This window comes from Colobus angolensis, unplaced genomic scaffold, assembly GCF_000951035.1.
Source record: "Colobus angolensis palliatus isolate OR3802 unplaced genomic scaffold, Cang.pa_1.0 Scaffold27, whole genome shotgun sequence".
NCBI classification, from domain to species: domain Eukaryota; kingdom Metazoa; phylum Chordata; class Mammalia; order Primates; family Cercopithecidae; genus Colobus; species Colobus angolensis.
The window spans coordinates 12,688,524-12,699,497 of record NW_012115932.1 but is presented as its reverse complement, the minus strand read 5'-3'; the positions used below and the strand labels follow the sequence as shown (position 1 = coordinate 12,699,497).

The following is a 10,974-nucleotide window of genomic DNA, read 5'->3' as shown; positions in this document are numbered from 1 at the left end:
AGAGCGAGACTCCGTCTCAAAAAAAAAAAAAAAAAGAAAGTATTTCAAATCTTCTAGCTATTTTGAAATATATATTGTTGTTAACTATAGTCACCCTACTGTGACTGTCACCCTATCAAACACTAGAACTTACTCCTTTTAGCTCCCCATTAAGCAACATCTCTTCATCTCCCCTAAACCTTCCCAGCCTCTGGTAACCGTCCTTCTACTCCCTAACTCCATGAGATCAACGTTTTTTAGCTCCCACGTATGAGGAGGAACATATGATGGTTGCCTTGCTGTGCCTGGCTCAATTCACTTAACACAATGACCTCCAGTGCCATTCACGTTGCTGCAAATGACAGGTTTTCATTCTTTTTATGGCCGAATAGTATTCCATTGTGTGTATATACACCACATGTTCTTTCTCCATTCATCCACTGACCGGGCAGTCTGTTTCACAAGGGTAGCCTCACCTGTGTAGGGCCGGGGTCCCTGCTCCCTGGGCCAGATGCTGAAGACCAAAGGTCAGGGAGCCCAAGACTAAGCTCCTTCCACCATCCAGTCCTCAGTCTCAGGGGCCCCAAAAAGGCCCCAGCAGCTGCAGGGTAGGTCATTCCCTCGCTGTATCAAGACCATCTGCTCTTTTTGATTCTCCCCTATTCTATGTCTTCCTTCTAGAAACCTGAGTAACAATAAGATCAAGGAGGTGCGAGAGGGAGCTTTCGATGGAGCAGCCAGCGTGCAGGAGCTGATGCTGACGGGGAACCAGCTGGAGACAGTGCATGGGCGCATGTTCCGTGGCCTCAGTGGCCTCAAAACCTTGTGAGTTCCTGTGGTGGGGCCTGGGCCAAGACCCAGGGGGAGATGAGAGGGCAGGGGAATTAGAGACAGACTATGAAAGCAAGTGGGACCTAGGCGCTGCCTCGGCCTGCTGAATCCCTCTCCCTCTCTTCCTGGAGTCAGAGTCATCAGATATTCCACAGCCTTGGATGGGAAAGAATTTAGCATGCTGAACACCCTCCAGCGTACACACTCACACACACCCAACGTAGTCACCCACTCTCGTGTATACACATATATAGATCCATACCAGAAACTTGCTGAAGGAGGCACAGAAACACACACTGACTCACAAACATAAGCATAAGGACCTCTATAAAAATGATACGTACAGACATATGCAACATGCACATAAACATATACACAAACAGGCACAGACATACAAGCACACACAGACATACAAGCTGATAGCTACAACCACTTCTTGATTCTCTCTTCTCCTCCCAGAAATACGTGCGCACACCCTAGCAGCCACACGATATGCGTGTGTATACATACATATGCATGACATGTGCTTCCAGGAAAGCATGTACCCACAACAGTGTACACATACAGTACACACAGCCCCAGTGGGGCTCCAGTCCCTGCTATCACAGGACGAACCTGAGCAATATGGCTGGACTGAGCTTAGAATTGGCAAAAGCGTCTCACCTATACACACACACTCCCCACCGTGGCACCATTTGGGACAGAAAAGATCATGCCTGTGCTCTCTCCTCCCCACCCCTCTCCCTGTAGGATGCTGAGGAGTAACTCGATCAGCTGTGTGAGTAATGACACCTTTGCTGGCCTGAGTTCGGTGAGACTGCTCTCCCTCTATGACAATCGGATCACCACCATCACCCCTGGAGCCTTCACCACGCTTGTCTCCCTGTCCACCATGTAAGTTCTCCTGGCTCCACTGCCCATGCACTCTGGGGTCCCGCTCTGCACAGTGCTCTCCTCCCAGCTCCCTGTTACCTCTGGCCAAGCTCATCTATCCATCTGTCCACTTAAAACCTCGTCAGGCTTTCTGTATGTGCCAGGCATCGTCTAGGTGCTGAGGCTGCACATGCCCAGCCCCTCCTTCCTGGAGCTCATGGCATAGTGAATTGACACAGAAAGCAGATCCACAGTGATTTGAAAACCCAAGCTGGAAGGCCAGGCGTGGTGGCTTATGCCTGTGTAATCCTAGCACTTTGGGAGGCTGGGGTGGGTGGATCACCTGAGGTGAGGAATTCGAAACCAGCCTGACCAACATGGTAAAACCGCTTCTCTACTAAAAATACAAAAGCTAGCCAGGTTTGGTGGCAAATATCTGTAATCCCAGCTACCTGGGAGACTAAGGTAGGAGAGTTGCTGGAACCTAGGAGGCGGAGGCTGCAGTGAGCCGAGATCATGCCACTACATGACAGCCTGGGTGACCGAGCAAGACTCCGTGTCAAAAATATATATATATATATATATGGGCTTTGCTGAGAAAAACTGGAACTGTATTCTGGAAGGCAAGTGGGAGTTACCTGTTGAAGAAAGTGGACACTGCAGTTCCTTCAGAGGGAAGGGCATGTCCAAGGGCCCTGTGGTTGGTTGCAACAGAGCAAATACGTGGGACTGAACATCTGCCAGCATGGTCACAGCGCTGAATAAGGGAGAGCATGATGTAAGGCAAGGCTGAAGAGGAAGCCAGGGTCAGGCTGCAGGACTGCTGTGGACCATCTGGTCTTTGTCCAGAGCACATGAGGAAGACTGGAACCTTAAAGTAGACCAGTAACATCACCAGACAGGGGTTTTAAAAAGGTGTCACTGGCGGCCAGGCTTGGTGGCTCACACCTGTAATCCCAGCACTTTGGGAGGCCAAGGCGCGTGGATCACAAGGTCAAGAGATCAAGACCATCCTGGCCAACATGGTGAAACCCCGTCTCCACTAAAAATGCAAAAATTGGCTGGGCGTGGTGGTGGCACACACCTGTGGCCCCAGCTACTCAGGAGGCTGAGGCAGGAGAATTACTTGAACCCAGGAGGTGGAGGTTACAGTGACTCGAGATTGTGCCACTGCACTCCACTCCAGCCTGACAACAGAGCGAGGCTTCATCTCAAAAAAAAATTAATTAATTAATTAATTAAAAAAAAAACAGAAAGATGCCATTAGCTGCTTCAGTGGGTATCGGAACCAGAATTAGAACCCAGATTTCTGGGCACCTAAAGGAGTGCTCCTGCCCAGGTAGTGCACTGTCGTGGGAAGGGAGCCTCTGTGGAATAGTGGGTAAGACTCTAGAGCCGTATTTCCTAGGTTCAAATCCTGGCTGTGCCTCTTGTTAGCTGTGTGACCTTGGGAAAGTGACTTCATCTGTGTGTTTCCATTTCCCTTCTGCATCATCTACCTCCTAGGATGGTTATGAGGATTGAATCTGATGATGCCTGAAAACACAGCAAGGGCCTAGGTGTAGAAAGTGCTCAACACATGTGCGTTTTACAGCTGCTCATCGTATTTCCATGTGGCTCTGTTATCCTTAGTCGCTGGTTTATTGTCCCCTCTCTAACCTTCCCCAAAGACCCTTTGGAAGGTGGAAGGAAAGGCTGCTGCTGCACCTTCTGTTGCTGCCCTATGCCTATTGCACTTGGAATCAAAGCCGAAGTTAGAGGAGGGCCTAAAGGCCAGCCCCACGTCATCCGGCCCCTCATGCCCTGCCTGTCCCCTCCCTGCCTCCTTTCTAGCTTCACGGGGCTCCTCACCATTTTCCCATGATCCCAGCCCACTCCCACCTTGGAACTTTGCACTCCCTGGGACACCCTCCCCCGGCCTCCCTCCCCCGACCTCCCTCCCTTCCACTTTTGCTCAAGTGTCACCTGCCTCACCCTGCTCCACCCCTCTGCCATAACCCCAATCCCTCTAGCCCTGCCCCCAATATTACATAGCACTAACCATGTCCTAATATACCGTGTCATTTACTAACTTGCTGTTAATCATATATTATCTGCCCATCACCATATAAGATCCCAAAGGACAGGGATATGCGGCTGCTTTGTTCACTGCTGTATCCTTAATGTTTAGATCTGTGCCAAGAGCATCAGCAGAGCCCGGCATATAATTGTTCAGTAGAGGAATGAATCGAATGAGTGACATCAACAGGAAGGGACAGTGGGTTGGGAGCTAACACCAATGAGCTGGTCCATTTTAGTCCATGTGTAGCCTCTTCGAGGTACCTCCACATTGGAAATCCAAAGATGCCTAAGATGCCCAGAGGGGCAGAGTCAAAGCATTCAGGGAACCAGCTCTGACCCGTGAAGTAACTTGCCCCGCTTCACAGCTACTGAGTGTCAGAGCCTGGACTCCAACCCCAGAACAGCCACTCGCAAACCCTTCATTGCCGTATCATCCTACGGCCACTCAAGGGCTGTCTGCCCCTCTTACGTAAGCTCCCCAAGCCTTACTTTCCTCGTGTGAGAAAAGGAAGACAATGTTACCTCCTTCCTGGGGTTGCTGTGACAGGAATGAATGAGACAATGGATTTATAAAGCGCGTGGCATGGTCCCAGTCCTGTAGTAAACACTCAGGAAGGGATAGAAGGATAGCTGCCAGCATCCCCTCATCTCTCCGTCAGTCCTGTTGTTTCAGTCCACAGATGTATGTAAAGGGCTTGTGATGACATAATGGTAGTTTCTGGATATGCAGAGGCAAACAGACCCCACCCTCGTGTATGTAGAGTCCACGGTGCAAGACGAGCACAGAAACCAATCATTGCACACTCCCATGGGTGCTACGGGGAGAATGAAGGGTTATGTGGGAAACGATAGGATAGGGCTGAAGTGTCCCACTTGATATGGGGGACTCAGAGAAGGCTTCCTTGATGAAATGTTACTGAAGCCAAGAACTAAAGAATGAGGAGAAGCCAGCCAGCAACCTGTAAAGATATGGGTTCTCAGCAAGGAGAGTAGCAAGTGTGAAGGCTCTCGGGGTAAATCTCTGCTAAGGGCCCACAGGCCGTTCACACAGCCAGGGCTCAGTACACATGGGAGGGCATGACGAGAGACCACGGCCACATCCATCAGTGGCGGGGGTCTGGAATGAGACCCTTGCAGAGACTGCATCTGGGGAAGAGACTACATTTCCTTCCTGAGACCTCCTCCTTCCCGGCTGGGAGAGCTGGGCTCTGGGCAGCAGATCCCAGGGCTGCTCCCACAGTAGAAGGGTGGAGGCTAAGCACCCTTCTCTCTTCCTAGAAACCTCCTGTCCAACCCCTTCAACTGCAACTGCCACCTGGCCTGGCTCGGCAAGTGGTTAAGGAAGAGGCGGATTGTCAGTGGGAACCCTAGGTGCCAGAAGCCGTTTTTCCTCAAGGAGATTCCCATCCAGGATGTGGCCATCCAGGACTTCACCTGTGACGGTGAGAAGGCTGGGGGTCAAGGGCTGCAGGGAAGGCCCTGGGAAGGCAAGGAAGATGGCGGAGATAAAGGATCAGATACTCCCTGAGATCTGATTCCACTTTGCTTTGGGCACGCAGCTAGAGCTCTGGAGAGCTTTGCAGATCTGCTGCTAGCCCACATGGCTCCTTCATGCCAGTTAAGAGAAGGTGCCCACTTCAGAAGTCATTTTACTTCCATCGGTTAGAAATCTGTCATAATATACTGATTTCATTAAGACAAGACACTGCTAATTAAAATGAGATACTGCCATCTATGAGAACACTGTTGTACCACATATACTAATCTATCATGTCCACAGTGAGATTGGTGCCCCTTAAATGATATGGCACCCTTGTGGAGTGCACAACCTGTACAACTGTACATGGGAGTCCTGGCCTCAGTCTTCCTCTCTGCATCATGATGAGACTCAGAGTATTTACTCATAAGAAACAGACTTCAAGAAAAGTCTTGTCACTGGCTGGGGATATGGATATCTGAGGTTTTGGTTCTCAGGATCCAAGAGGGCCTATTTATTTGCATAAATTCAAGCCAGCACAGTTCTTTACTTGATCAGCTTTGGGTTATCTAGAGACAGATAATTAACTGAGATTAAGGCGTAACGGAGGCTTGGGACACACTCACCACCCTGGAGGGACTATGTAGTTCTGGGAGGAGAGAAGGAAAGGAGAAAGAGGAAGGGAAAAGACAAGAGTGCCCCCCTCCCCCTGACCACTCCTTTAGTCAATTGGGCTTATTCCCGATCTGGTTATGGTGACCTCTTTCCTGTTACTCTTGCTGAGCCTCCTTGATGGTCTTCATCTTACCTCAAATGAGGTAGAAGGTAGGCGACACCCGCCAACCACGGATGAGACCAGCAGGTACCCTATTCCTGGTTCTAGCACACAGCTGGGACAGGGGACAACTTGTCTTTACGGAGAACACGCAGCCTTGCTCACTGGAGCCCCCCAGTGGGGCTTATCTCCCACAATGCTCATCCTCTCTGGGGCTCTCCACAGGCAACGACGAGAGTAGCTGCCAGCTGAGCCCACGCTGCCCGGAGCAGTGCACCTGCGTGGAGACAGTGGTGCGATGCAGCAACAAGGGGCTCCGCGCCCTCCCCAAAGGCATGCCCAAGGATGTGACCGAGCTGTAAGTACCCCCAGCGCCTCCAAGCACCCTGTCATCTCACCACCAGCAGCATCTTCCATGCTTTACCCCAGAATCTCAAGCAAGGCAACATGGCGAAACTGTCCTGGGGAGACCCTACTTGAATGGATCCCAGCAAGATGGCAGTAGAGCCCTCACCAAGATGGCAGCCATGGGCTTTGACAAGGACACAGGAAACACAGCTCCCCCAGTGACTCTGCCTGGCAGGAGAGGAGTCTCTGACCCTGTAATTCCTAAAGATACCCTGAATATAAGTGGGAGGGTTATTGCCTCATTTTCCATATCATCCCTGAAACCCCTACTCTGTACACCCTCTTCCTAAGACTCCTCAGCAGTCTCTTAGTCTGATCCCAGCAGCAGTTCAGGAGAATTGTGAAAACATTGTCCAGCAGGTGCTGTGGCTTACAAAGCACTTTTCTGAATAGGATCCTATTCCAAGTTCAAACAGCCCTGTCAAGCATGAGGCCCCATTTTACAGATGAGGTCTTAGCTCTGAGTCGCATTCATTCTCAGAACAGGAGCTTTCTTATTCCACAGCCCAAGCTCCTGCTACTGACTCCTCAGGTCCTGTCTCTGCACCAGAAACTCCCAGCTCAACAAAAAAGGTGTTAGCCTCTTCCTGAAGGGCTCTTAATATTATGGAGAAAATCCTATTTCTGCCCCCTGGAAAGCACAGACAGAAGGACGAAGCGGTCCCCTAGTGAGGGGGCCTCCCTGGAATGCACCAGGAGCACTGTAGCTAGGACCAGAGGAGCACCACACACTCGAACAACCAACACACACCACGTGCGTACTCGCATCCATCCACTCCTTCACTCATCCACGCAATGCATATTGACCAGGTTTCTCGGGTGTCAGGTACTTTGCTCACATTGGAGAGACAACAGCAGGCAAGATGGGCGTGACCCCTCCACTCCTGGGGCTTGTGGTATTAGGGAAGGTAGACATTCACACGATCATTGCAGATGCACATGTGGAGTGACAACTGTGAAAAATGCTACAAAAAAAGAGGTACAAGGTTGCTAGGACATGCAAAGTGAGAAGTATGACAGAGACATAAAGCTCCAAGAAAGCTGCCCTGGGGAAATGATGCTAGAGCTCTGAGGGGTGAGGGGCAGGTCACTAGGAGGGAGGAGGTGGTGCTCCAGGCTGAAATTGCTGCATAAGCAAAGGCCCTGCATGGGAGTGGGCAGAGCCAGGGAGAGGCAACAGGAACAGCCCAAGTGCCTGAGCAGCAACACACCCACAAACCAACACCACACACCACACACCACCACACCACACACCCACACCACCACACCACACACCCACACCACCACACCACACACCCACACACCACACGACACACCACCACACTGACACACCACCACACTCACACCACCACACTCACACAGCACCACACCCACACAGCACCACCACCACACTGACACACCACCACACTCACACCACCACACTCACACAGCACCACACCCACACAGCACCACACCCACATACACCACACCACCACACCCACACCACACTGATACACCACCACACCCACACAGCACCACACCCACATACCACTACACCTACACACCACACCATCACCACATTCACACAGCACCATACCACATATCACCACACCCACACACCACACCACCACACCCACACACCACACCAACATACCACCACACCACACACATCTGATGCTTGACTTTGACATCTCTCTTGCCAGGCCCGATGCACATCCCCTTTTCTGGGCCAGGTTAGCACATATAGGCATACCTTGGAGATATTGTGGGTACAGTTCCAGACCACCATAAAGCACAAACTGCAATAAAGGAAGTCACACAAATGTTTTGGTTTCCCAGTGCATATCGAAGTTATGTTTATACTATACCGTAGTCTATTAAGTGTGCAATCTCATTGTGTTGAAAAAAATACCAGTGTACCAATGTACATACCTTAATTCAAAAATGCTTTATTGCTAAAAAATGCTAATGATCACCTGAGCCTCCAGCGAGCTGTAATCTTTTTCCTGGTGGGGGGTCTTGTCTTGATGTTGATGGCTGCTGTCTGATCAGGGTGGTGGCCAAACATTGGGTGGCTATGGCAATTTCTTAAAATAAGACAGTAGTGAGGTTTGTCACATCGATGGACTCTTTCTTCATGAAAGATTTCTCTGTAGTACACAATGCTGTTTAACATCATTTTCCCATAGTAGAAGTTCTTTTAAAATTGGAGTCAAGGCCAGGTGCGGTGGCTCACGCCTGAAATCCCCGCACCTGGGAGGCCAAGGCAGGTGGATCACTTGAGGTCGGAAGTTCAAGACCAGCCTGGCCAACACGGTGAAACCTCATCTCTACTAAAAATACAAAAATTAGTGGGCCATGGTGGTGCACACCTGTGATTCCAGCTATGGGGGAGGCTGAGGTATGAGAATGCCTTGAACCTGGGAGGCAGAGGTTGCAGTGAGCCAAGATTGCACCACTGCACTCCAGCTTAGGCAATAAAGTGAGACTCTGTCTCAAAAAAAAAAAAAAAAAAAAAAAATTGGAATCAATCCTCTCAAACCCTGCTCTACTTTATCAACTGAGGTTATATAATATTCTAAATCCTTTGTTGTCATCTCCACAACGTTCATAGCATCTTCACCAAAAGTAGATTCCATTTCAAGAAACCAGTTTCTTTCCTCATCTGTAAGAAGCAATTCCTTATCTGCTCAAGTTTTAGCCTGAGATTACAGAAATTCAGTCACATCTTCAGGCTCCACTTCTAATTTTAGTTCTCACTATTTTCACCATATCTGCAGCTACTTCTTCCACTGAAGTCTTGAACCCCTCAAGGTCATCCATAGGGTTGTAATCAACTTCTTCCAAACTCCTATTAATATTGCTATTTTGACCTCCTACCATGAATCACAAATGTTCAAATGGCATCTAGAACAGTGAATCCTTTCCAAAAGGTTTTCAATTTACTTTGCCCAAATCCATCAGAGAAATCACCATCTATGGCAGTTATGGCCTTATAAAATGTATGTATTCAATAATAAGACTTGAAAGTTGAAATTACTCCTTGATCCATGGGCTGCAGAATGGATGTTATGTTAGCAGACAATGAAAACAACATTAATCTGTGTGTACATCTCCATCAGAGCTCTTAGATGACCAGGTACATTGTCAGTGAGCAGTAATATTTTGAAAGAAATCTTTATGTCTGGGCAGCAGGTCTCAACAATGGGCTTATAATATTCAGCAAAATATGCCGTAAACAGACGTGCCATCATCCAGTCTTTGTTGCTGTATTTCTAGAGCGCAGGCAGAGTAGATTTAGCATAATTCTTAAAGGCTCTAGGATTTCCCAAATGGTGAATGAGTATTGACTTCAACTTCAAGTCACCATCAGCAGTGGCCCTAACAAGAGAGTCAGCCTGCCCTTTGAAGCTTTGAAACCAGGCATTGACTTCTCTCTGTCGGTGAAAGTCTTATGTGGCATATTCTTTCAATGAAAGGCTATTTTTGTCTCCATGGAATATCTGTTGTTTAGTGTGGCCACCTTCATCAATTATCTTAGCTAGATCATCTGGATAACTTGCTACAGCTTCTCTGTCAGCACTTGCTGCTTCACTTTACACTTTTCTTTTATGAAGATAGCTTCTTTTTGTTCTGTTTTGTTTTGTTTTGTTTTGAGATGGAGTCTCGCTCTGTCACCAAGGCCGGAGTGCAGTGGCGCAATCTCGACTCACTGCAAGCTCCACCTCCCGGGTTCATGCCATTCTCCTGCCTCAGCCTCCCCAGTAGCTGGGACTACAGGCGCCCGCCACCAAGCCAGGCTAATTTTTTGTATTTTTAGTAGAGACGGGGTTTAACCATGTTAGCCAGGATGGTCTCGATCTCCTGACCCTCGTGATCCACTCCCCACCACCACCCCGAACTCCCAGAGTGCTGGGATTACAGGCATGAGCCATTGCGCTCTGCCGTCTTCTTTTCTTAAACCTCATGAACCAACTATTGCTAGCTTCACACTTTTCTTCTGCAGTTTTCTCACCTCTCTCAGCCTTCACAGAATTAAGGAGAGTTAGGGCTTTGCTTTGGATTGGGCTTTGGCTTAAGGGAATGTTATGGCTGGTTTGATTTTCTATCCAGACTGCTAAAAGTTTTTGCATATCAGCAATAAGTCATTCTCATCATTCATGTGTTCATGGGACTAGCACTTTTAATTTTCTTTAAGAACTTTTTATTTACATTCACAACTTGGCTATTTGGTCCAAGAGGCCTAGCTTTGATCTGTCTTAGATTTTGATATGCCTTCCTCATTAAACTTCATCATTTCTATCTTTTGATTTGAAGTGAGAGATGTGTGACTCTTAGAGGCCATTGTAGGGTTATTAGTTGGCTCAATTTCAATATTGTACTGTGTCTCCAGAAATAGGGAGGCCCGAGGAGAGGGAGACAGGGAACAGCTAGTTGGTAGAGCAGTCAGAACACACACAACATTTATCAGTTAAATTCATCATCTTTGATGGGCATGGTTCATGGTGCCCCAAAACAATTACAATAGAGACATCAAAGATCACTAATCACAGATCACCATAAAAGTATAATAATAATGAAAAAGTTTTTT

At 48.6% G+C, this 10,974-nt stretch overlaps 1 protein-coding gene across 1 annotated transcript in view; it reads left to right on the top strand.

Moving 5' to 3' along the window:
• The window catches only part of SLIT3 (slit homolog 3 (Drosophila)), a gene marked incomplete at its 5' end in the record, with an annotated part of 639,532 nt that overhangs the window by 549,970 nt on the left and 78,588 nt on the right, over positions 1–10,974 (top strand). The window contains 4 exons of the mRNA XM_011947828.1: positions 661–804; positions 1,561–1,704; positions 5,023–5,186; positions 6,222–6,354. Coding sequence (XP_011803218.1) covers positions 661–804; positions 1,561–1,704; positions 5,023–5,186; positions 6,222–6,354 — 585 coding nt within the window. The remainder of the gene's footprint in view (positions 1–660; positions 805–1,560; positions 1,705–5,022; positions 5,187–6,221; positions 6,355–10,974) is intronic.